This window comes from Capricornis sumatraensis, chromosome 10 (genome assembly GCF_032405125.1).
Source record: "Capricornis sumatraensis isolate serow.1 chromosome 10, serow.2, whole genome shotgun sequence".
NCBI classification, from domain to species: Eukaryota; Metazoa; Chordata; class Mammalia; order Artiodactyla; family Bovidae; genus Capricornis; species Capricornis sumatraensis.
Window position 1 is genome coordinate 104,020,780 of NC_091078.1, and position 25,850 is coordinate 104,046,629.

Genomic DNA, 25,850 nt, shown 5'->3' on the forward strand with positions numbered 1-25,850 from the left:
GATGTTCACAGCAAGATACAAAATGAATCCAAGAAAGAGAATTCATAAAATCCAAGAAAGCGTGGACCCAATCCAGGAGGGAAATGCCAAGAAATCGCCGACGATAGCCACATAGCAGGCCAAGGAGGCACCAGGCCAAATTGTAACGGTGAGTCAGAAAGCTCTCAGGAGGGTTTTTAAGGAGAAAAATGACGATTCTACAACAAAGGGTGATATTTAAATGATAGATGGTCTCACTGAGAAGCTGAATGTGGATAATAATAGTAAAAGCTAATAGGTGATTATAACATGCCCCTCCTTCCCCTCTCACCTCCAAACTTTTGTCACCTCTCTCTTCTTTGCAGCTCATAGTAGTATGTTTTTTTTTCTGCCCCTTGGCCTTGTATTCCGGTGATGATAACACTGGAAAAGGCTACCACTGGTTTTTCAGGTTTAGAATCTCCCCACACAAAGCAAGGGCACGTTCACTAGGCTGACACAGGGTCGGGAGGGGTGGGGAGATGAGGCTGGTGCAGGAGGCTTGCTGGCTGAGCTCTCAGAACCAGCACCAGGCCCGGGCAGCAGGAGGGCTGGCCGACGGGCCCGTCCCAGCAGAGGCCTCCGCAGGTCCCGTCAGCGGCTCTGGAGCTGGGACCACCCTGCAGAGCTGGCTGAGTTTGGACAAAGGCGCTGGTCTCTCGTGCCCCTGCGTGGACCAGTCACGGCCTCAGGGAAGCAGGGGCGTAGCTTTGGATGCAGTCGAGCCTGTGGGCACAGGGCAGTGTCTGAAGAGGGATACTGCCGAGCTCTCAGATGCCGGCGTGTCTGGCGGGTGGCGGGTGAGAGCCCCATCCTGGGGCGGGGTCCTGTCGGCTGCCGCGGCGTCCACACACAGGTCCCCTCTGTTGTCCCCTGCGGGGATCCAGACAAGAGGCAGTGTCGAAACGGGATGACCTGAGTGTGTGTTCGCCGCTTCATTTTGCAGGTGTGTTAAAGCACCCTGGGTTATATCTCTCTCTCCACCATCTGCCACCCTGCCCATCGATGCTCTGACATCATCAGCTTGTGTGGGGAGACTGTGAGGGGCGTCTGGGTGGCTGAGTCCAGACTCTAGTCCTTTAACCAGAGGGAGGTCAGTTAGCCCACTGCATCTGGGGGTCCCAGGGGGAGGCAGCATGAGATAGAACCATGAGGTCAACCTCAACCCAGAACCGCTGCAAGAGGCTGCTGGGGTGGGGGTGGGGACAGGCACATGGCGGCTGGGTGGGGGGATGGGGGGAGCGGCTCCTCACCCCCATCAGCTTTTCCCACCCCCACTCCTCACTCAAGTGCCCCAGGATTTACACCTGAGTTTCCTTCATTCCCAAACTGGCAGAGACCCCCATATGTGTGGCCTGAGGGTCAGGTCTCCCAAATAATTCACTAGATGTCAAGGTCGTATCCCTTTTGGGAAAGCTCCTGGTATCTTTATAAAGGGAGGAAATATTAGAACCAGCTTGCAAAGATGTCGGTATCTTTTCAAAATATAAACTGAAGTGATAAACACATTTTACACACACAAGCAGGATGTCATTTTCCCTAGAGAATATAATTACAGGATTTATAAAAACTATTAATTTCTACAACATCACAAGTAGCCTAGGAAAAGCACTCGGTGAGTTTGAGGACCTCGAAACAGCTCCCCTGCCATTCTCTCTTTCACAGGCCATGCCCAGGGGCCACCCAAGGAGGCCTTAGGGCCCTGGAGGGTCAGGGGTCTCTCTAGGTGGGGCCCATTATCTCTTTGAGGTAAAGGGGTATCAACAATCGTGGATGCGGGATACCAAGTTTTATCGAAGCCAGTGTGACGCCAGCCTTAACAAAGAGACAGTATACCATCAAAATGTACACTATTACAAGGTTTTTAGAAACTCATGAGATGTAGCTAAAGCTTTACCCAGAGGCAAATTTATAACATTTGCCAGAAAACAAACGGTGGAAAGCTCTCCAAGAAGGCGGGAACAGAACAAGGTTAGTCCTAAGGAAATTTAGAGTATGAAAAGGATAAAAGGTTATTAAAAGTCAAGAAATAGAAAATACTATCGCTGGGCAACCTGAGGCTCGGAGACTGAAGGAACTGCTGAAAGGCCACCTTGGAGGCGGGCCTTGGGACCGCAGGCCCGTCACCCCATACCCGGGGTGTGAAGGAAGGTCCCTGCCCGGGCCTTGGGACTTGGTCCACAGCCGCATCGTGCAGGCCTCGGGGCCGCCAGCCACCTCAACCGTCTAGGACAACGGACAGCCTAGGAAACTTGTCCTGCGTGGGCAACAGAGCGAGCCCTGCGTTTTCATCACACTTGGGAAAAAAATGCCAGAGTGCTTCTGGGTTCCTTATTTTGCCATTCACAGCCCATTCGTCGGCTAATATGTAGGAACGTCTGTTTTGCCGAATTCGTCGGTGAGATTAGCATCTCAGAGCGACCGAGGCGGCGGCGAGGAGGCGCGAGTCGCACCCCAGCGGCGGCGGGCGCGGGCACGGGGCGCGGGGCCGGCAGGCGGCGCCCTCCCTCCGCCGCCGCCGCCTCCTCCCGCCCGCTCCTCCCGCGCCGGCCGCCGGGCTCCGGCTCCCGCTCCGCCCGCGCCGCAGCCAGCACTTTGCAAACTCCTCGCCCGCCCGCGGCGGCCGCAGCTCCGCGCCCTGTCCGCTCCGGCGCGGCCGCGGGGCCGCCGGCGGCGCGAAGGCGCCCGGGGCGGGCGCGGGCGGAGGCGGGGGCCGGGCGCCGAGGCGGGGCCGCGCCGCGCCCCCCGGGCCGAGCCCCGCGCCGCGCCGCGCCGCGCAGAGCCGCCGTCCCCGCCGCGCAGCCACGGCCGCGCCGCCGCCGCCCCGCCGCCCGCGCGCCCGAGGCGGGGACCATGGCGAGCGCCGCCGAGCCCCCCGGCCAGGCGGCCGAGTACCTGCAGGAGCTGACCCGGATCGTCGCGGCGCAGCAGGAGCTGCTGGCGCGCCGGCGGCGGCGCATCGAGGAGCTGGAGCGCCAAGTGGCGAGGCTGAGCCGCGAGAACGCCGGCCTGCTGGAGCGGCACCGGCGACACCTGGCCGCGTGCGCCCGCCGCCCCGACCCCGGCCCCGGCCCGCCGCCGCTCGGCGCCACCCCGGAGCTCGGCGGCCACCGCGACAAGTAAGTGGGGACCGGGGGCGGCGGGCGTGTCGGGGACGCGCGAACTTCTTGGGGGCCCCCCGCGCCCCTCAGGGCTCGGCGTGGAGGGTGCCCGGCCGGGGGGCACCTCGGGGTACCCCCGGCGGGGTCGCAGCCCACCCCGGGACGAGGTCTCTGCGGGACTGAGCTCCCAGGGAAAGGGGCTCCGGGGCGCTGTCCGGCGCTCCCGCGCGCCCGGCTCTCCGCGGACGGCCGGCTCGGGACTCGGGTTCCAGCGACCCGGGAGCTCGGATGCGGGATGGTCTCGCCACAGAGGGCTGTCCGGGCGCTCCCGGGGCTTTGGGTGGCGAGTCCGGAACCCCTGACCCGGAGACCCCAGACCCGGAGCGCGGGGGCGCAGCAGGCGCAGATCCCGCCCTCGAACGGGCCTGGGTCCCTCGCGGGTAGCTTCCCTCGGAGAGGGACTCTCTGCTGCCTCCAGCCCAGGACGCGCGGAGCCCTCCTCCCTCGGGACGCCGCCGTCTCTTCCTTCGCGGCTCCGGGTTAATACCCGCCCTCTCGGCCCTGAGATTACCCGGGGGCTATTTCGGAGCGAGGATTAAGCCGGAGATGGGATGGGGCAGGACTGCATGGCCGCGCGGGCCCCGGTGTCCCTGCCGCGCGTTTGCCTCCCGTGGGTCCGGAGTCGTGTGCCCGGCCCCGCTCCGCACAAGTCCTGGTGCCCATCTGGGCGAGGCGGGGAGCGCGGGGCTCGCGGGTCGCTGGGGCTCGGGTTTCCTGGGGGGTGGGGTTCCTGCGTGCTTTGCGCCCTGTCTAACCCCTCGGTCCCCGTGTCTTTGGGACCGCCTGGCCCACACACCACGGACTGGGGCGGGGGAGAAACTGTCTGCGTGGGTTTTGGGGTAGGGGGTGGAATGCCAGTGGTACGCAGCTTCATGGAAGATTTTCTGGGAGGTTAGGGGTGGGCAGAAATGATGCGGGAAGAGTTACCCCGACTCCACAATCCCTCGGGGGAGGGGCTACTGATTCCCAGGCGTCCAGGTGTGGCTGTCTGGTCCTCCGGTCACCCGAGACCCCGTGTGCCTCTGCCCTTGGCCGGGCTGTGCAGGCTGTGGTCATGGGACAGAGAAGCCTCCCTGCGGCCGGCCTCCTGCGTGGTCCTGGGCCGTGTTCCTGGCTCTAGTGGGCCCTGGAGGAGGAGGGGCGCCTGGGTGGGTCAGGGCCCCGGGTGAGCCCGGTGGCTCTGCGGTGCCAGGCCAGTGGCAAACTTCTTTCTGTTTGTGTGCTGGGAGGGCAGAGGCGGGATGGAACCGCTCTCAGCCGGGATCACTGGAGAGGGAAGAGGCCCCACGCCGCCTCTGTATTCTGCCCCTGGCTCTCCGGCATCTTCGAGACCCCTCTGTCGCTCGGTCTCTCCTGAGTCCTGACCCCCCAGGCAGGGACTCGTGGAAGAGCCGGGCCCAGAGGAAGCCGTCAGCGGCTCGGCAGGCAGGGCCCCGGGGCCACGTACTGTGGGCAGGTGCCTCGCAGCAGCGTCCGAGGGCTCCTTCTTCCCCTTCAGGGTCACTTCCGGTGACCAGGTGTGGCCGGAGGATGCTGCGAGCCTGCTTGGGGACCCCCACCCCCAGTGCTGGTGCGGGCGGCAGGCTCGGAGGGAGGGAGCCGGGGTGCTGAGCCGGGGCTTGGGTCACGCGTCCCCAGCGTGGCTTCAGAGCCTGTGGTCGCATCTTTTTCAAGAGAGACGGTGGCAACACGGAGTTCCGGGTGGAGGGGAGCGTCTCAGGCTGGAAGGCACACACAGGGGCCCGGGGATGGCGCTAAGAAGCAGATGCTGACCAGCGGGTCTGGGAGCGGGGCAGCCGGAGGGCCTGAGGGTCTCACAAGCTCCTGGGGGTGAGGGTGCTGTGGCTTTGGGGCCACGCATGAGAAGTAAGGAGTCGGGCTGGGAGGCTCGAGCGTATTGACAGGACTGGGGGCCCGCTTCCCCGTCTGTGTCTTTCCCTAGCCTTTGAGGAGAGAGGGCGCTGGAGCCCCCCTCCCTCCACGGGGCCCATGCCCTGGGCTGGTGGCACATATATGCCTTCTCCCTTCTGGAGGGTGGGTTCCGGCCCCTGCAGTGTTGGGGGAGTGAGCTGTGGGCTGCTTTTCCAGACCAGATTTGAGGGGCCCCTGCCCATCCGTGGAGAGAGGTGATTTATGCCTAAGAAGTAAGGGGGAGAGCAACTGGCTTTTATTCAGTGCCTACTGGATGCGGAGCCATTGGTGGTGTGCTGGAAACCCAAAACAGAGAGCGGAGAAGGCAGCCGGGGGTGCACGGCGCAGGCAGGCGGCCGGGCCCCAGGGGCTGCGGGGCAGGCCTTCTCTTAGCTTCGGGGTGTTTAATTCACAGAAACAGGCTGCCACCAGGCTCTTTCTGAGTATAAAGAGAAGACAAAGGATGTGCAGGAAATGTACACAGTGGGTGCTTAATGCACGGCACACTCTTTCCTTGTCAGGCAGGGTCTCATTTTGGGGGCCCAGGTGAGCACAGGTCGGAGGGTGAGACCTCTGGGGCATGTGGAGTGGGGCACAGCACCCTGGAGGAGACGGTCCCGAAGGTGAGGTGGGGTGGGGGGGTCGGCTCCCTGGGGTAGAGACCAGGAGGTCTGTACCTGGCTGGCCCGAGCCGATGGGCAGTGCGAGTCCAAACCGTTGAGACTGCTTCCTGCAGGGGGACCCGCTCCACTTTCCCAGGACCTGCCCCCCACCTGCAGACCGGGGCCCCTGAGGTTGAGGGTCTAGAAAGCAGGCAGGCTCGGCTGGGCCTGGCTTGAGTCAGCAACCCTGGCCCCTTGGCCACTGGACAGGGTGCCCCCACCTGCCTGGCAGGCGCAGCGTCCTGCTGGGGAACGTGAAGACAGAGGCCCTGGGACAGGCTCACACTGGACGCCAGTCATCTCTGGACCGCCTCCCCCAGGCAGTCCTCGGGGGAGTTCCTGGGCATGGGGGAAACCTTTCCACCCAGAGATCTTTAACCCCTTCTCAGGAAGTCCCCGTCCCATCTCGGCTGAAGGTTGTCATCATGAGTCTCTCAGCTTTGGGGAAAACAGGGTAATAGCAGGGAAGGAATGGGACGCCTTTGGTTCCATTGAGTGTCTCACTGCTTTTTTTTGGTGACATCAAAATTCACATCCAGTGTTCAGTCAGCTCCATCCTAATGTTTCTAGAACCGGCCCCTCCCAACCCTCCAGGAATTCGGGCTCATAATAGATGCTCGGTAGATCCTGCTGAACACAGGGGGCTTGATTAGGATCTGTGTGCTCTCCATTAGAAAGTCAGCATGGGCTTTCGTGGGTACAGCTGTGCCGACGAGCATGCAGACCCAGACGCGGGGGAAGCAGGTGTGTGTGTCCCTGCGGCGGCCACGAGGGTGCCCCATGCGCCCGCCCTGCTCCGGGTCTTCACGTTTACCGGCTCCTTTCGTGGGCCCAGCGCTCCCACGAGGCGGGGACGGTGGCCTCTCCCGTTTCACGGATGTGGAGACTGATGCTCAGAGAGGTCCCGAGACCGGCTGTGGCCCTCCTGCCTGTCCAGTGTCAAGCCAGGAGTGGGTGACCCTGCTCTCACCCCCCTGCCTGCACCTGCCCTTCACGCTCCCCAGTGATCAGACATCCTCCCGTCGGTCCTGTGTGACTCCAAGCCTGCGGCGCTGGAGGAGGCCCAGCGTGCATGGCGCTTGTCCCGCCTCCTGGGCCCTTGACACCCAGGCCGGGTCTCCAGCGTCACCCGAGGCTGCCGTGCGGAGGGGCCCAGGGTGGCATGGGACGCTGCCTCCCGGCTTCTGCTCCTGAGTTTCCAGCAGAAGTCAGCCTCGGCCTGACGAGGCTGGAAGGCCTGGTGGAGCCGCCTGCCTCGGCGCCCTTGTCCCCTCCAGCCCTCGGGGGCTGTCAACTCACCGGAGAGGACGTTTCTCTGGAGCTGCGAGCTGGTGACTCACTCCGGGGGAGGTTTCCAGTGGCGTTCAGTCTCTGCGGACTTTCCAAACGGGTGCTCCTCCGGTCTGTGCTGATCTTAACCGTGACGAAGGCGCGTCAGTTTCAGGGGAGAGGGGAGGGGTGAGGCTCGAGGGTGACCGGTAATGAGGGGTGGGCTGGAGGAGGGGACTCGAGCGCCTTACGGGCGGGTCCGGGCTGGGAGCCTCCGAGAGCACATTTATCTTCAGAGTGGCCGGGGAACCCCAGACCCGGGCCGCAGGGTCGGAGGTCCCGGCCGCCTCTGATTCCACCTCTGGGGACTCGCACAGGCCGGGAGAGGCTGAGCAGGCTTCTCTGATCTCCAAGGGCGGAGGGGGCGGCCAAGAGAGATACCGGGCTCCCGTTCTCCGTCAATGATACTCTTGTTCTCCCAGCCGAGTAGCTGGTGCCGAGGAGGATGTCCCCCAGCCGGGAACGGGCTGCTCTGTGCCTGCAGGGCCTCAGTCCGGCTGCAGAACACGTGGTCACATCCTGGGGAGCGGGGCGAGCCGTTCTTTCTCAGGCAGATGGTCGAGTCCGCAGAAACAAGGAGCTTCTCTGACGCTGTCTGCCGGCCGGCCGACACGCTAAGCCAGTGATTCTGTTACAGCCTGGAGGATAGATCCTGAGAGAAATCTGGTTCAGGCCTCCAAGCCTGCGGAGGTCTCAGGGCTGTGCCTGTGAGGTTTGCACTCAGGAGTTTGGGGTCAGGGGCAGTTTCGGTCAGCTGTGTGGCTGCTTGTCAGCTGCTTCGTCGATGACATTGTTTTGACAGCTGATCTTGGGGGTTTTTTTGTTCCCTGCTTTCTGCCTTTGTAAGAAAGAGCCAAGCTTTGCCCGACTTGGGGAGGGCACCATTCTGAGCGAGTCAGGGTGTCATCTGTGTAATTGGCCACAGAGCAGCGGGAACAAAGTGACCGGCTGGGCGTCGGGCAGGCTCTGGGAGGGGGTGTGAGCTGACCTCACTGAAATGGAGCAGAAGCCGCAGAGGAGGTCGCAAGGCAGCTGGAAATCAGGGGGCCTCGAATCTTCCGCCACCCCCCGCCCCACCACCATGCAGACACAGGTCAGGCTGCAACAGAAAATACCCTGACTTCAGAGCAAGCTTCCCAGAGTGACGCCCTTGCTAGGGATCCCCAGGACCGTGGGCCTTCAGGGTCCGAATCCTGCTCTTCCAGGAGTGCCGTGTTGACGGGTGATGCCACACCAGTTATTAGGGATGCTGAGTGCTTATCCTTTACTGAGTGAAGAGCCGCAGCCTTGAGGTTATCAAACACCTTCTGCAATCCACGTTCCCCAGCCTCATAGGGATTCTCTGGGTGGCCCCATGATGACGCCTCAGCTGCTCAGCTCTGCTCAGGTCTGCAGGCACCCGTCAGCCTCAGGCACCCCCCAGGGGGAGGACGGATGGAGTAAGGCAGGCTTTGCCCCAGGTGCCCCCAGGCCAGTGGGCTGGGGAGGCGGCCCTGCTCCAGAGACTAGGTTGCGGGATTGCGGGGTGCCTGGTGCTGCAGGACACCAGGGACGCTGGCTCAGGGGAGGCTTGGGGTACCCAGACAGCTCTTGAGGGTTGCTTTATTTGAAATTTCCAAACCTATGGAAACGTCGAAAGGACTGAACCAGGCAGAACACCGCTCACCCCCCACCCCGCCCCGATTCTCCAGTGAAGGCTTTGTAATTTGTTCACAACATGCCTGTCCATCCGGGAGGGGGTGTGGAACCAGTTTGAGGCAGGAGCTGGGCTGCGTCCTGCAGACCCACTATCTTCTTGTCCCCCCTGACTGCTCCTGGTGACTCAGCCCTGCCTGGTCCTTGGTCTCAATCAGCGGCTCCTCCACGGCCTCCACGTTGTCAGGGACACAGACCCTGGGCCGGGCTGAGAGAAGGGCTGAGTGGTGTGCAGGCAGCCTCCAGCAAGAGGCAGATGGCCAGCCTTGCGCGTAAGCCTCCGAAGGCTTCCTGGAGGAGGTGGCGTTTGAGGCCAGGCTTGAAGAGCAAGAGAGAGGATGGTCTCTCGGCAGCAGACAGCGCACGAGGGCGCCGAGACGGGAAGTGGGCGCACAGCCTGTCTGGGATTGGACGTGCTGCCTGTGGTCGTGCCGGGCCTGGGAGTGGGGACAGTGGGCCAGGCGAGGCCCGGGCGGGCACAGCAGCCCAGGGCGCTTGCTGAGAACCAACGTCAGCTTTGGGGGGTAGGGGTGGGGAACAGGGCCGCTCACCCTCAACAAAGCTGTGCTTTGAGCCTCGTTGCGAGACGCTCAGCTTTCCTTGGAGGAAGCGAGGTTCACGGAGGAACAGGCAGTGACCCTGGGCTCTGGGCGCCCAAACTCTGGAGCGCTTCGACAACGATCGAGCCCTGGTAATAACGAAGGCTTTCCCGGTGCTCCAGCGCCATGACACGTGTGGGCTACCATCACCCCATTTTGCAGATGTGAATGCTGAGGCTCAGAGAGGTTGCCGGCGGTCACCAGGGCAGAGGCAGAATTCGCGTGGGGGCCTGTCTGCCTGTAGAACCCGGGCACTGTCGCGCCAGACCTGCTCACGCGCGGTGTCGGTGTTTGGGGCTGATTCTGGTTGTGCGCGGTCGGCGCACCCAGGCTTTGGCTCCAGGAGCCAGGACTGTCTCCAGCACCACCGTCCATCCTGGGACAGCCCTGTCTTTTCCCTTTGAGCGTCGGGTTTGGCCTCTGCCGCACTCTGGTCTCCTTGGGGAAGTTGCTTCAACACCAGGAGCCCGAGTCCTTTGCCTGCAAAATGATGGGGGTGGTGGCCCCCACTTGATGGGGTGGTGGAAGCAGGAGGTGCCGTGTGCAGGGGAGGGACTCTGAAGCTGTCAGGCTCCAGCGGGGCTGGTGCGCTTCCCCAAGCACATGGTGAGGACGGGCCGGCCTGCCGCTGAGGCCTCTCCAGTGTGCTGACCCTCGCAACACACTGGGCACGCGGTCCTTTTTGCCCCGCCCCGGCTCTGCCCCCCATCTTGCTGGCTGGAAGGGCCTGTTTGCTCTGCACGGAGAGTGTCAGACCACACGGACCCTGAGGCACCGGGCCTGCTGCGGGCAGAAGATGGGGCTCCCGCAGCCCGTGTCCTGGCGACAGACCTGGCTCTCGCAGTCAGTCATGCCTGTCTGGTGTCCAGCAGGGCGGGGGCTGGCACGAGGTGCCCCGTGAAACCCCAGCGTCCTCCTGGATGGCCGTGGCACCAGGGCCCTTACAGGTGAGGGCGTGAGACCCGGGACAGGCCTCGGGGCTGCCTGACGGCCCGAGGAGCACTGTGGATGGGCGGCTGGCCCGGGAGGTCAGCCTGGGGTGAGGCCCTGCCCCTCCTGCTCCCCTTGGAGGGTGAGGGCCCTCTCTCGGGCCCTGGCACTGCTGTCTCTGGCGGGGACAGTGGTCACTGGGTCCCCCTTTTGGTTGCCTGAGTGGACAGTGTACCTGGCATGGTCCAGGTGCCATGAGGAGACCGGCGTGTCTGCAGCAGAGGGACCCAGGGGACAGCGAGGGAGAAGAGGGGGGAAGCTGCAGGCGGTGGGTGGGCAGGACCAGCAGCTGTGGTCCTGAGGGGCTCTGGGAGCAGACGCGGGGCGTCCCAAGGGGGCTGCCTGGGGGAGGGCGCTGGACAGGACACGTGGCTCCGGGAGGGGGAACCAGAGAGCAGGGCCTGCAGGAGACGCCGTAGGACTTGGGGGTCCTGGAGGCGAGCGGGGCACATGGGTTCTGGATAAAAGGAACAAGCCCCATCCTGTCTAACCCCCCAACTGCCTGTCCAGACGGAAGGGAGAGCTCATTGCTTAACCAGAAAGATGAAGGTCCGTCCAGTCAAGGCTGTGGTTTTTCCGGTGGTCATGTAAGAACAAGAGAGTTGGACCATAAAGAAGGCTGAGCACTGAAGAATTGATGCTTTTGAACTGTGGTGTTGGAGAAGATGCTTGAGAGTCCCTCAGACTGCAAGGAGATCCAACCAGTCCACTCTGAAGGAAATCAACCCTGAATATTCACTGGAATGACTGATGCTGAAGCTGAAGCTCCAATACTTTGGCCACCAATGCAAAGAACTGACTCATTGGAAAAGACCCTGATGCTGGGAAAGATTGAAGGCAGAAGGAGAGGATAAGATGGTTGGATGGCATCACTGACTCCATGGACATGAGTTTGAGCAAGCTCTGGGAGGTGGTGAGGGACAGGGAAGCCTGGCGTGCTGCATTCCATGGGGTTGCAAAGAGCGCAACACGTCTTAGTGACTGAACAACAAGGAGCCCAGGTGTTGGCCTGTGTTGTCTGCGGTGTCTCTGGACTCGTGAGAGAGTGGGGCTGGCTGACCCCCTGGACCCTGCCTCCAGCACCCCTCACTCACCGCTCCGTAGAAGCAGCCCAGGCAGGGACATCGGCCTCCCCGGGGTGGCTGCCTGGGGGTGGATGTTAGTGAATACATGTTGAGTGAATGCATGAGTGAGTCGGTGAACGAACGAGCGTCCAGGTATCTGTGGCTGAGTAATAGATCGCTCTAAGATCCAGAGGCTTAAGGCGAGCCCGTCCCTCGAGCTGAGATGCTGCAGGGCGGGTCTGGTACGGCTGGGTCTTATGCTACCTGCGCGGTCGCTGGGAATTACTCTGCTGCTGCTGCTAAGTCGCTTCAGTCGTGTCCGACTCTGTGCAGCCCCATAGACGGCAGCCCACCCGGCTCCCCCCGTCCCTGGGATTCTCCAGGCAAGAGCACTGGAGTGGGCTGCCATTTCCTTCTCCAATGCATGAAAGTGAAAAGTGGAAGTGAAGTCGCTCAGTCGTGTCTGACTCTTCGGGACCCCATGGACTGCAGCCTACCGGGCTTCTCCATCCATGGGATTTCCAGGCAAGAGTACTGGAGTGGGGTGCCAGTGCCTTCTCCGAATATGCTGTCTAGGTTGGTCATGACTTTCCTTCCAAGGAGTAAGCGTCTTTTAATTTCATGGCTGCAATCACCATCCACAGTGCTTTTGGAGCCCCCCAAAATAAAGTCTGCCACTGTGTCCACTGTTTCCCCATCTATTTCCCATGAAGTGATGGGACCGGATGCCATGATCTTCGTTTTCTGAATGTTGAGCTTTAAGCCAACTTTTTTACTCTCTTCTTTCATCAAGAGGCTCTTTAGTTCTTCACTTTCTGCCATAAGGGTGGTTACTTAGTGGTGTTCAAATAGTGGACATTCTAGTCTGAAGCATCCAGAACACCTTCCTCCGGGATCTGGGAACCAGTGGAGACACCCAGATTGCTGGCTCTGTGGACCAGAGTGTCCACACCTGGCCTCTCCAGCTTGGGGGTCTGGAGACCCCAGAGCCGGGGTTCTGAGGCTTGGAGGGAGGCTGGGAATGCCGCGTTCTGAGGCTTCCTGTGGCTCGACCTTGGGGATCCCACGAGGTCACTTCTGCCACCTGCTATTGGTCAAGCAGATCCCAAGGCCAGTTTCAGGCGGGAGGGGACTGCACACGCCCCCCCCTGGGAGGAAGAGCAAGGAGTTGCAGCCCTCTTTCCCCCTGCACTCGGGGTGCTCAGGCCCCATGCTGTCACGTCCCCCCAGGCCAAAAGGGCCACTCTCTGCGTGGGCTCTGGCGCCTGTCCGGCCCCTGGTGGGTCGCTCTCCGTGGTGCCAGGTGCCTGACGGGTGTTGTCCAGCCGTAGCCCAGCAGGAGCTGGGGTACCTGGGCTCAGAGTGTGTCCCAGGCCGGCCTGACCAGATGCCCGCCCGCCACGCCGGGAACCTGCCCACTCCCGTCTGCACCCCCTCACTCTGAGCTGTATTTTTAACTCCGCCATATGGCGGAGCCACCAAAACATCCAGGGAGGAGGGCGGTGGTGGGGGGGGGTGGTCTGGAGGAACTGATCACGGCTGACGCGTTTGTGATAACTGCGGTAATTAAGAGCACACCCCTGCTCCCCCAGCCTCGCAGGCACCCTGAGCAGCCTCACTCCTGCTGGGGAGGGGGCCGCTGGCCTGCAGGGGCGGGGATCCCGCACTGGGGGTGTGCGGAGCCCCTGCCTGCCTCTCAGGGAGCCCGAGGAGCACAGCCCTCCTCTCTCTCCGTTCCTCCCCCGTCCCGAGACATCTTGCCCAGACATCATTTCCCTGCAGGCTCCCTCTCGCTCCCAAACCTGCCCCAGGTGGGGTGGCCGCCAGCACTGCCCTCTGCTGCTCACCCCGACGCGTGCAGTTTTCACGCTCCGTGCCTTGGCTCACGCGGGTCCCGCTGCCTGGACGCGCTTCGTTCCTGCCCCTGGAGACCCCTTGTGTCCCGTTGGGACCGGCTTCCATCTTGGAACTCCTCGTGGTTCTGATCCACGTGAGAGTGGGTCTTGTCTTCTGCGTGTGCCGCAGCCCTGGGCCCCCTGGGGTGCCCCATCTGGCCTGCTGTGGCGGTCCCCGGCTGGGAGCCCTGCCTCTCCCCTCCATCGAGCTGGCCGCGCCGGATCCTGGCTCCCTCCAGATGCCCGCCCAGCAAACCACTTATGTTTCAGATGAGACGTTTTAAACGAGGGCCTTCCCGGGTGGCTCAGTGGTAGAGCCACTCCTGCCGATGAAGGAGATATGGGTTTGATCCCTGCCTGGGGAAGATCCTCTGGAGAAGCAAATGGCAACCCTCTCCAGTGTTCTTGTTGGGATAATACCATGGACAGAGGAGCCTGGAGGGCTACAGTCCAGGGGGTCAGGAAAAAACAAAAGAGCATTTAAAACAAGTCCACAGCTGACACGCAAGCAAGTCCAGGGGCTCCGGAAAGGAGTGTGTGCGCCCCAGGGGCAGTCAGTAGCATCCTTGGAGGCACAGGGGGCTTCTGTTCCCACTGAGCCTGGACTTTCGTCCTCAGCGTCTTTTGGGGGCAACCTTTTGTGACACGCGTGACGTTGCTGCGGCTGTGCCCACACGATTAGTAAGTACACGCAGAGGCAGTTATCGTGTGGACGTGTGCCCACTCTCTTCGGGCAGGGAGGGCTCAGCAAAGCCTAGCGCCTGGCATCTTCACCTGCAGCTGGGCTTTCCCTGCTTGTCTTCTGGAGTCGGTGGCTTTCCTGGCATGCGGTCTCTGCTGGGAGGTGGGCTGAGGGCCTGCTGTGTGTTCCCTGACCCCTTTTTAAATCTGTGTGCCCCCCCTTACAGATGAGGAAACTGAGGCTCAGAGTGGTGGTGTGTCTTTCCCGGGGTTGCACAGCTAGGAAGTGGCAGGGCCAGATGAGCCCACACCCGTGTTCTGTTCTACTCCGTGTCTGTGGTCCTGAGAGCCACACCGGCTGTGCCCTGGGGCTCTGCCCGGGGGCCAGGCAGTGGCTGCGATGGGAGGGTGGTTCTGCTGGCAGCGGTCCAGACAAGGCCTGCGAAGGCCTCTTCCTGTGGGGAGGGCTCAGGGAGCCCCTTCTCTCCCGTCCCCGGGCCAGGAAGAGAGGGTGAGGGTGGATCTGCAGGACGGTGCCAAGCAGGACCGGCATCCGTGGGGCGCGACCTCCTTACGAAGAAGCCTGCCGACTCTGGTCCGTGAGGGAGAAGGCAGCTGGGAGGAGCTGATTCACGGCCATCTCCCCAGATTGTCATTCACCAGATGCCAGCTGCCCCATGCCCTGAGCTGCCGGAGACCGGGGCGGATGGAAGGGGGAGAGTTGCCTGTGTTCTGTCCCCACCTCGGCCTGTCTCCTCTGCCTGGACTGCTCTGAGTCTGGAGGGGCTCTTTCCCTCTCCACTGAACCCGCGCTCCAGGTTCCATCCAGCAAGTTCCAGAGCCTTGCTGTGTGCAGACATGTGCGGGGCGGCAGGTTAGGGGTGCAGGGAGGTGCCTCGTTGCCTCTGGAGAAGCAGGTGCCCCCTCTGCCCCATGCAGGGCGTGGGGGCAGGTGTCAGGGGCGGGCACAGCCAGCCCCAGGTGGGCGCGTATCTCTCTTGCACGGCCCTCGGGGCTCTGGATGTCCCTCTAGGAAAGCTTGATGTTTGACATCCCTCAAGGTGACAGCTTCAGCCAGAGCTCACCAGTTTTCTCCCTGAATAGCTCTCCTCTGCTTTCATTTGATTGAAGCAGACTGTGCCCTCTCCAGCTCGCAAGCTCGTGGGGACCTCTCTGTGCACCCAGTTGGGGCGCCTGAGCGCCTGGTTTAATGAGCGGGACCCCAGGCGGGGTCTGGACTGCCCGGGGCCTGCAGGCTCAGCCCTGCCCAGCCACAGTGCAGGCGGAGCTTGGCTCTCTGTCCGTGAAAGGCCGGCCTTGGTGCAGTCAGACCGACGCTGCACGGGGGCACTCCTCACAGTTGGGACATCTCCAGGGCCGTCTCCAGGGCAGGTGCGTCTCAGGCTGCTCCATCCCGTGAGGAGGTCGGGGGCCGGGGGCCGGGGGCCCGCTCATACCCCAGCTTGCCAAGTGCAGTTTGATTAAAACAAATTGCTGAGCTGGGAGCACACGGGCCTGGGTTTGGGTCCTGGCCTCATCCTAGCAGGCTGGCAAGTTTCCTCCTCACCTGGAAAAGTGGGCATAAGGGGAGATAGAAGCCTTCTCGTAGGACAGAGCCGGTCAGCACAGCACGGGAGAGGCGGGGAGCTCCTTCCACAGGAGTTCTCAAGCCTTATTATTTGGCAGGTTGTGGGGAAGATGGTGAAAGGGGTCTTGGAGGTGGAAAGGGGGTGATCCCTGGTCTGGGTGGGGAGGACATGTGACCTAAATGGCTGCCTCCCGGTATCTGCTTTCTCTTTATTAAAACCTCATTTTTGGTGTGTTTTGTGTTTTAATATGGCCACGATGCCAGGGAGAATAAAGAACATCTTTCCCAGCCTCCCAAGTAGTTAGATATGGCCGTGTAACTGCTCTGGCCAGTAAGAGGTAAGCAGAAGTGTGCAGTTTCCAGGAAGTGTCTTTAAAGGAAGGGGTGGGTCCTTTCCCCGTTTCTTCTTCTTCCTATTGGCTGGAATGAGGAGGTGATGGCTGGAGCACAGGCGGCCACTGTGGATCGTGAGGACAGTGTTCGCACTGTCGGGAGGCAGGGCCAGTGAGCTGGAAGGCGCCAGGCCCCCGACACTTGGGGGGCTGCCCCGTACAGCCTGGACCGCTCACCTCCAGACTCTGACATGTGCCACGAGGGCTGGTTACTTCTTACAGCGTGAGACAGAGGTGGGGGTCGGGCAAGGGCCCCTGGACCCTCGGGGATGGTGTGTGTCTCGTGACAGGGTACCGCCTGGGCTGCCGGCAGACAAGGCAGACAGAGGGACAGACAGAGGGACAGACGGGAGACAGACCGTCTCTTCTCTCCCCCGTGTGCTGCGTTCGCCAGAGGCTCATCGTCTATTCTTTCATATAACTAGTGTTTGCCAAGCCTCGTAAGCGCCAGCCTGCACAGTGTGGGGGATGCTGGAGCAGAGAGGCTGGGGCCAGGGGCACGCAGGGGACGCGGGGGTCAGCCCCCTCGGTGGATGCAGGCCTGATGGGAGGCGGCGCGGGGAGGAGAAGGGCTGCTGTGTGCCGTCAGAAAATGCCTTTCACTAGAGTTGGCGGTGCCGTATCTGCAGTTCGATGTTGAGACGAATGAGATTCGTTATAGGCATCGGGTGACAGCAGGACTGGCCCTGGCCTGGGGTCACAGACAACAGGGTGGTCTTTACAGCTCTGTACCCCCCCCAGCACCCCAGGTGTTCCTGCCCACGCGTGCCCCCTGCCCCTTGGCTCCTTGAGTCCCTCCACAGCAAACCAGGGGCCCGCGGATGATTCTGCCTTGGTTTGGAAGCAGTTTGCGTTTGGAGAGAGGAACCGGGACAGGCAGCGGGGTCGGGGTGGGGCACAGGGCCCGAAGGGCAGAGGAGGTTGCGGGGCGGCCGCTCCACGAAGGCGAGTTTGGACCCAGGCTTAGGGAGTCCCCCTGACCGCCTGGCCCGCATCGCTGGCTCAGCAGCTGGGCTGGGAGCTTTGGGCTATTTATATCCACTCCAGCAAATCTTCTGATCTCAAGGATCCTTTCCAAAGCCTGCGTCGTGCTGGCCTCTTGCATGCTGACCGGCAGCTCAGGGACGAGGGCCGAATGCAGAGCAGGGCCGGCCTGAAGGGCCTCCTCATCCACCCCCCGAGTGGGCTTTGAGCGCTCGCTGGTGCCGCTGGCTTGTGAGCCCAGGCCTGGGTCTCTGCAGCGGGCAGTTGTTTCTCTGTCCTTAGGGCGAGGGGAGGCTGGCAGGAAACAGGTATTATTACTTGAGTACCTGCTATGTACAAAAGCAGTTTTCTCCCCCGCTCCCCCCCACACCGAAACGAAAGTGAAAGTCGCTCAGTCGTGTCCGACGCTTTGCCACCCCATGGACTATACAGTCCATGGAATTCTCCAGGCCAGAATACTGGAGTGGGTGGCTTTTCCCTTCTCCAAGGGATCTTCCCCACCCAGGGATCGAACCCAGGTCTCTCACGTTGCTGGTGGATTCTTTACCAGCTGAGTCACAAGGGAAGCCCAAGAATACTGGAGTGGGTGGCCTTTCCCTTCTCCGGCAGATCTTCCTGGCCCAGGAATCAAACTGGGGTCTCTTGCACTGCAGGAGGATTCTTTACCGGCTGAGCTATCAGGAAAGCCCTGTCCCCCTGAAGGAGGTTGTTTATCTTAAAAGAAAAAAAATCACGGTAAACGTACATAACATACAACCTACATTTTAACCGTTTTTAAGTGAGCTTTTCAGTGGCAGTAAGTACATTCACATCGTGCAACCATTCCCACCATCACCTCCAGACCCTGTTCTTCCCAAACTGAAGCTCTGTCCCCAGTAAACAACTCCCCGCGCCCGCCCCGGTCTCCCACCACCCGCGCTCTGTCTCTGTGAGCCTGACTGCTCTCCCGAGCGCCTGTCAGTGGAGTTGCACAGATCGTGTCCAGTGTCTCGTCTCACGGAGCATGGCGTCCTCTGGGTCCACCCGCGCTCAGAACGCCCTCTAAGGCTGCACAGCCTCCTGTTGTTGGCGAGGACCCCACCCTGTCCGTCCGACCATCTCTTGGGGCCCTGGGGTTGCTTTCTCCTCTTGGCTGCTCTGAAAATGCAGCTGTGGATGCGGGGTGCACGCGTCCCTCTGAGGCCCTGCTTCCCCCCGGTGTTGGCGGTGCTGGGTCGTGTGCTGATGTGGACTCTCAGACCCAGGAGCTCAGCCGCACAGCATTGACAGGGGAGGCGCTGGTTCTCTAGTGCAGGGGGGATGGCCGGGCAGCCCAATGCCCCCCTTGACAGGCAGCTCTGAGCCCCAGCGGCGTGTGGCCGGCCCCTCCCTGCCTTTCCAGGGCCCCCAGACGCCAGCACCCACCAGCCCATCCTGCACCTTGCTCTCCCCAGCACGGCCCTGCGCACAGCCTGTCCTGGGCGTGTGCGGGTCCCCTGCCTGTTTCCCCCGTCGGCTCCGACTTGAAGCCCCTGGGGCCAGCACACAGGAGGCCCTTGGGAAGTATTCCCGAGTGACCCACGATGGGTGGCTGGGCACTATCTCCCTTCCCTGCTGGATCTGGGCAGCCGGACCCCATCCGCACCGTCGAGGAGCGCAGACCCACCCCCCCGCAGAAGGCACCCCCTCCCGGAGGCCACAGCCGCCCGGCCAGGCCCTCAGGCTGACGGTGACGGATGGCTGTCCGACGCTCTGCTTATTAGCTCGCTTCCCAGGCCTCTCACAGCCCGGACTCAGGGCTGCTGTGTGGGTTCGGAGCTTCACGGAGGCAGCGACGCCGCTGAGGGTGCAGGCGTGCCCCCGGGGACCCAGGACGCACACAGCCTCCCTCTCCTAACCCGGCCTCCACGCAGGCCTGAGCAGGCGTGTTCGTAAACACACCCGGTGCATTGATCACCGCTGCCGCCAAGCTCCGCCTCTTCACCTCTTCTCCCGCCCTGCATCCCTCCTGGTCCACCCCCGGCGTCACAGCCGCCCTCCTCTGCCTCTCTGGGGCTCCGTCCCTCTGCGTCTTCCCTCGGTGTGCACAACACACAGGGCTCCCGGGGGCACGTCCCTCTGCCACCAGCCACTGCTGTGGCCAGTGGGGTGGGGGGCATGGCCAGCCTTCTCTGGAGAGGTGCCTTGCCAGATGGGGTCCTCACCTAGAGGCCCCCAGACCTCACTCCCCGACCCTGACTCTAGCGACCACAGAGGCTGGTGGTCCTGCCCCAGGGCGGGACATCTCTGGTGCGTCCACGCTCCAGGTGCCAGGGCTGGGCAGACACCCAGGCCCCGCTCACCCCAGCAGCGAGGGCGTGTTCCCCAGAAGGCGGGGCCGTGTCTGCGCGCCCGGGCGGGCATCGTCGCCCCTCATGGTGTTTGTCCGCCCTCCAGCCCTCCCAGCTCTCCAGCTCTTTGGAGGGACGGCCTCCGGTGGCTGAGCTGGTGCTGAAAGCAGCAGGGCTGAGAGGCGAGGGGCGTGGGGTCTGGGGGTGCCCGCCACGCTCAGCAGTCCGCCCCGGGGGCTGGGACGGGCCACTCCCGAGACTTCCGGCATCCACCAGGCGCTCCGTGCCACCGTGGGCCATGTAGCTGTCTGTTTCCATGCCCACGTCACCCACCTGGAGGACCTCAGGCTCAAGGTCAGGGTTGGCCTCTGGGCCATCTCTGTCTCCGCGTCCTCGGCCCCAGCTCAGCGCCTGGCACAGGACAGGGACCCTTGTGGGTCAGGTAGACGCCTGCCAGGGACACTGGTTCTCAGACTGCCTGGGATGCCAGCGCTTGGGAGAGTCCTGTTACCGATGCCCCCGGGAACCAGGGCCTTCAGCCTCCTCTGCCACCAGAACTGTGTTCTGACCTCAGGCAGTCACTCCGCACAGAGAGCAGATCTTGCCTCTTACTAGATGTAAGTCAGTGAGGGTATCACGGGGACAGGTGCCCGCCGGTGACTAACAGCAGATTTTACCCACCACCCCATACGGATCACGCACACGCTCTCTCCAGGACTGCGCCCCGCCCCAGAATGTCAGCCTGGGACCAGGCAGCTCCAAACTTCTCTGCTGACTTCCAGGTAGCAGCCAGTGTCAGGCCAGAGAACATGGTTAACACGCACCATACGAACGAGGGCTCCTGGCTTGAGGACTGCAACGTTCCTGCCCTCCTCTCCCCTCCTCCCCTCTCTCTGCCCCTGCCGGGGTCCTCCAAGGCTTGGGGGTGCCCCAAAGCCCACTGGGTCTGAGATCCAGCACCTGGTCTCGCCTCTGGCTGCTGGGACGCCGTGCCTTCTCCATGCCAACATGACTCTTCTCTAATTAGTCATATTTTGAAAGCAGATCTGCTTAATTGCAAGCAGTACTAAATATTGGTGTATAAATAAAGTCATTAATAACTGTATATGCAAGGAGTCCTCCCACCGAGTGCCGCCACATCTGGGCCCCTCGGATGATCCCTTGGGCAGCCCCAGCTGGGGGGTGGTGTCCCGCCGGCCCCCTGCTGGTATTGATCGGAGGTGGCAGCAGGTAGGGGAGCGTGATGGGGCTGGGAGGGACACTAAGTTCTGGAGGAGGTGTTTCCAAAGCGCGGAGTTTTGAACGGCGACAGAGTAACGGGTCTCCGGACATCAAGTTAGTGTATGCTCAACAGTTACGGCTTAAACGCAGCGGCCATCCTCACCCAAGCCCGGGGGCACCACGGCGCTGCCCGAGTCCCGAGTGTGGAACGCAGTGATGGCGTCTGTCCAGCGCACGCGGGGGCTGTGTGTTTCTTCGCTGAGCGCCTGCTCTGTGCCCCGCCCTGTTCCAGTGGCAGTGTCTTGGGCCAGTGCCTGTGTGGCTGAGGGTAGCGGAGGGGAGGCAGAGAGCTCGGTGGGGACCAGGGGCGGGGGGAGATGGCCAGATGCCCAGGTTTGGAGGCTGTTGGGAGCAGAAGCCCAAGGCTCACACGTGGGCTGGAGGCGAGGTTTGGAATCCGGGAAGACCCTGCAGGTCTCTGGCAGTGGGCAGCGGTGCCCGATTCTGTGATCGGGCTGCAGGGCGGGGTGCCATTCCGGGGTGGCTGACTGGGAGATGCTTCAGCCCCGCTATTGGCTGTGCCTCGGAGCTGCTACGCCGTTAGTAGTAAAAGCCCAGTTTGCTGAGCGCTCGCTCTTGGTGGTGTGCGTTCTCGGGGTCTGGACACGTGTGTGAAGCCTCGGACGCGCTGGCGCCGTGTCGTGCAGACCAGCCTTGCTGCCCTTGCATCCGCGGGCCCCCCGTCCGTCCCGCGCCTCCCGCAGCCCCTGGCCGCCTCTGACAGGTTTGCCTTTTCTAGAACGTCACCGAGCCGCGGTCACACGGTGCGCTGTGGCCTCCTCACGCTGGCTTCCCCCGCTCGTTGCCTCCGTGGCTTTTCATGGCTTGACAGCTCATTTCTGTTTAGTGCTGAGTAATATTCTGTGCTCTGGATGGACCACGCTGTATGTATCCATCCGTTCACCAAAGGACCTCTTGGTTAGCATGCTCGTTTCATGGAGAACACTGGGCCCAGAGGGGTAATGGAACTCGCCTGTGAACCCACAGCAGAGCCCGGGCAGGAGCAGGGAGAGGCGGGGCTGCTGCCGTGGGGGGTGGGCCTCCTGGGCCCCCGCAGCCCCTCTGCTCTTCCGACGCCTTCGCAGTGGGTGCCTGTCGCCGCTGTGTGCTTGGCTTCTCTCTGCTGCCCCGGCCACCTGACGTGCCTCACCACGCACCCCCTCGGGTTTTGTTCCTGGTCCATGCTCTGGCTCCCCAGCATGGCCCAGTGCCCCAGGGGGCAGGGCACTGCTGGAGGGTGCCCCCATTTAATGGGCCCTCCAAGCTCAGCCTGCAGTAGCCTTTGCTGGACATCTACCAACCCCCCTAGTGAGCAGGCGCTGGGCTGTACAGACCCAGCGCACAGATACGCCGTAGCAACCCCCAGGCAGCAGTCTCCCTAAACATGAGGCTCTCGATGCTTCCAGAATAGAGTTGCTTAAGAGTATCATTACATTTATCGCCCGGCGTGCACTTACATCTTGCATTTCAGAAATCGAACGCTGACTTTTCCTTATCTAATATTCAGTGGATGTAATTTTCATGATAACGGAGTTGAATCTCGTTTTCTCTCGAGCTGCACTGAAACGCCTTTTACCGTCAAGTATTGCTGGCGCTGCATTTGACCCTGCTGCAAGTGAGCTCTTCCCACCCCCTCCTCGTGGCACTGGCCGCCTGTAGCCACCCTGCAGGCTGAGTGGGCTGCAGCAGCAGCAGCCGATTTCCGGGGCTGAGGGGTCACTTCCGGGGAGGAGCCAGGGGCCCCGGGGCTGCCATGCCCTTTCTCGGGCGCCCCTGCAGTCTCTGTGAGGTCCGACATCTCTCCCACTCCCGCGTCGGGTTCCGTCCCCTTTGGCGAGTGCTTCGACCTTCTGTGCCTCGGTGTCCACGTCTCTGTAATGGGGATAATGATGGAGCCTACCCCTTAGGGCCGCTTGGGGCTTCCGTGGGCTGACGTTCTTGAAGCCCTTAACGTAGCATCTTGTCTTCAGTGAGCGCGGGGCTTCATCTGTGCTGCTGCCTCTGGGCTTGTTAAGCTGTACACTGTCTGAGGCCGGAAGTCCCCCCATTTGGGAGACTTTGAGGTCTCAGGCCCAAGGGCCCAAGGGAAGGTTTCTTGGTGTTTGTTTTTTTAAAAAAAAAAAAACAGGTTTTTTCCTGATGTGTACCATTTGTCAAGCCTTTATTGAATTCGTTACAATATTTAACGAATACTTTTATATTTTTTATCTATTTCTTTGTTTATATATCCTGGAGAGGGAAATGGCAACCCACTCCAGTACTCGTGCCTGGAAAATCCCGTGGATGGAGGAGGCTGGTAGGCGACAGTCCATGGGGTCGCAAAGGGTCCAAGGGGACCGAGCGACTTCGATTTCTTCCACTTCCTTTATAATGTTTTTATGTTTATATATTCGCCGTGTTTATGTTTTGGTTTTCTGGCCACAAGGCCTGTGGGACCTTAGTTCCCCGACCAGGGATTGAACCCGCAGCCCTCGAAGTGGAAGCATGGCGTCTTAACCTCCGGACCCCCAGGGAACTCCCACCACGTGACGCTGTCGAACCTGCTGCCTGGCCTCTAATTCTGTGAGGTCCAGGAGTTCTTCCTCAGCCACCTGATTCAGGAATCGTTTGCAGTCCTTATCAGGACCTCTGTCTTCCGCTCCCAGGCTCCAGCCCTTTCACTCTTTCAGGTACTGGTGCATAGACCCTGCGGTTTCCCTCTTCTGGGTCCTCCCCATGACAGTCGGCTTCTCAAGGCTTTCCCCCTGCATCTTTCAGACTGAGAATCACAGCAGCTTTGGTTCCTGCAAGCCTGGGTTCTTTCAGCAAACTTGATTCATTCAAGAAATATTCACTGAGCACAGCTGCGTGTACCAGGCATCATCTAGGCACTGCCCAGTTACGACAGGGCATGAAACCAGAAAATCCTTGTCCGAACAGGCTTATACCGTGCTGGGGAGAAGCAGAGAAACGGCGATGAAGCTGGACGGTGTTCAGCGTGTTAGAGAGCTGCTGTGGAGGGGCACGCGGCAGCAGCAGAGAGAGCTGTCGGGGGGATGTTGCTGGGATTTTAGACAAACAGCAAGTGAGGGGGTGGGCTGAGTGCTTCCTGGGGAGAGCGGGCCAGGCAGAGGCAGAGGGCGCGTGATGGCACGCGTGATGGAGGAACCGCGAGGAGGCCCGTGGGGCTGTGGGCGGGGGGAGTAGAGGGTCAGGACAGACGGAGGGTCCATGGGGCTGGTAGGACTCTGGCTTTTTCCCCAGGGACAGGGGAGCCACGGGCGTTTCTGAGCAGAGGAAGGGCATGGTCTCGCTCTGGGACCACTCTGGATGTTGCAGGCGGTCAGGCCCGAGGGGGTGAGGGTGGGGGCCGCAGCGGTGGTCCAGGCGAGCGGTGACCGGGGCTGGTGTGGGCGGTGGCCCGTCTGTGGTTGGTCCAAACCCAGGGACCTGGCTTGTCCGCGTTGCTGTTTGCTGTGTCCCCCTTGACTTTAAGACGAGCTCTAGAAAGCTGAGAAGGGGGTGTCCTCCTGGGCCTTGTCTGTGCCCACGTGGAGCCAGGCTCTAAAGCAGTAGCCATGGCGGCGGCCGACAGGACGCTCATCCACAGCAAAACAGTCTCGGAACCGGCGTGAGGGAGGCGGCGCTGCAGGAGGGGCCCTCCCCGGACAGAGGGAGACGCCCAGGGAACGTCAGCCCTGCTCGGCGGCTGGAGCTGAAGCTCCCCAAGGGCGCAAAAGGGTTCTGAGGATACAGGACTCCGAGCACGGTGTGTCGCCATCAGGAGCGACCCCCGGAGGAGGGCATGGTGAGGACCGTCTTCAAGGGTGTGGGCCCCCAGCAGAGAGCGGGGGCCCTTCCAAGGGGAGGTCTAGGAGCAAATTTTATGTGTGTGTGTGTCTGTGTGAGCGTGCGTCATGGCCTCTGGCACGGGACACACGACCGCTGGGGCGTCCTGCGCGGAAGAGAGAGGACCAGCTGAGCCCGAGGGCTGCCGCGCCAGCCGACGGCGGCACAAAGGGCTCCCTGACGTCCGGGCCCGCAGGCCGCCTGTCCACAGCCAGCTCAGAGCCTCCTAGCGATGGCCTCGGAGCGTCTTTCTGGAGCGACCCCTCCCCCTGGGGGTGGTTCCCGGCTCCCAATGGGGGCAGGAGGCTGTGGACTCATCCGTCCTCGCTTCCCCGCTTCTCCGCCGCTTCTCCACTCCCAGCGGCGTCCGCGCCGCCGGAGCCGTGGTCGGGCAGGTGTGCCCGGCCAGGAGACGGCGGGGGCCGGGGGCCGGGCAGCCCCTCCCCCCCAGAGCCGAGGCCCCTCAGCAGAAGTTCCAAGAACAGGTCTGACCGTCTGGCCGATCCACCCGCCGCGGGCCTCCTCTCCTCCGTCCAGAACAAGCCCCCGCCTACGCCCCCAGGCCACCCCGTAGAAGTGTCCGGGTTTGCAGCCCTCCGCTCCTGGGGAGGTGGCTGAGCAGAGCGGGAAGAAGCCGAGAGCAGCGGGGTTCCATCCCATGTCGCCCGTACCCCCACTGTGAGACCCCGAGCCCCCGCGTCCCCACCGTGAGACCTGCGGCCCAGCGGCCAGAGGCTGGCTCAGGGCGAGCCCCAGGGTCTCCAGCCAGGGGAGGGGGTCCCGAGCACCCACCTGCCCCTCCGCACAATGCGGTCACGTGCTGCCCCACAGCCGGGACCTGCACCAGAAAGGTCACCGCGCCTCCAGCTGTCACCTCTGCGTGACCAGCCGTCGCCCACACGTCGCAGGCCAGGCTCCACCAAGTGAGCAACGGCCCCAGGTGGCCGGTGGGGACCAGGCCCGGCTCCAACCAGCGCGGCTTCATGCTTTTCATCCGCAGGTGTTTCTGGGGCGTCCAGGTGCCTGGCCCCATGCTGGGCCTGGGGCTCCGGGTGACACCCAGCTGTCCCTGCCCCATGAGGCTTGTTTCACACACACACACACACACACACACACACACACACACACACACACACACTCTATTGTGGCAAGACACTCATAACATACTTCCCAGGTGGTGCGGTGCTGAAGAATCCACCTGCCAACGCAGGAAACGTGGGTTCGATCCCTGAGTCAGAAAGATCCCCTGGAGGAGGGGATGGCAACCCACTCCAGTACTGCTGCCTGGAGAATCCCCTGGACAGAGGAGCCTGGCAGCCAGTCCACGGGGTCACAAGAGTTGGACACGACTGAGCCACTAAATAGCAACAAGCCATGTGACATGGGGCTGAGCGTCGTGGCCGTCTGGAAGTGTCCTGCTCGGGGGTTCATGTGTGTCCACCCCCGGGAGTGCCCATCACCAC

General features: G+C 62.1%; 1 protein-coding gene across 1 annotated transcript in view; it reads left to right on the forward strand.

Annotated features, from left to right (window-relative positions):
• Nucleotides 1-2,871: 2,871 nt before the first annotated feature.
• The window catches only part of IQSEC1 (IQ motif and Sec7 domain ArfGEF 1), a 278,166-nt gene continuing 255,187 nt past the window's right edge, over nt 2,872-25,850 (forward strand). The window contains exon 1 of the mRNA XM_068981811.1: nt 2,872-3,137. Coding sequence (XP_068837912.1) covers nt 2,872-3,137 — 266 coding nt within the window. The remainder of the gene's footprint in view (nt 3,138-25,850) is intronic.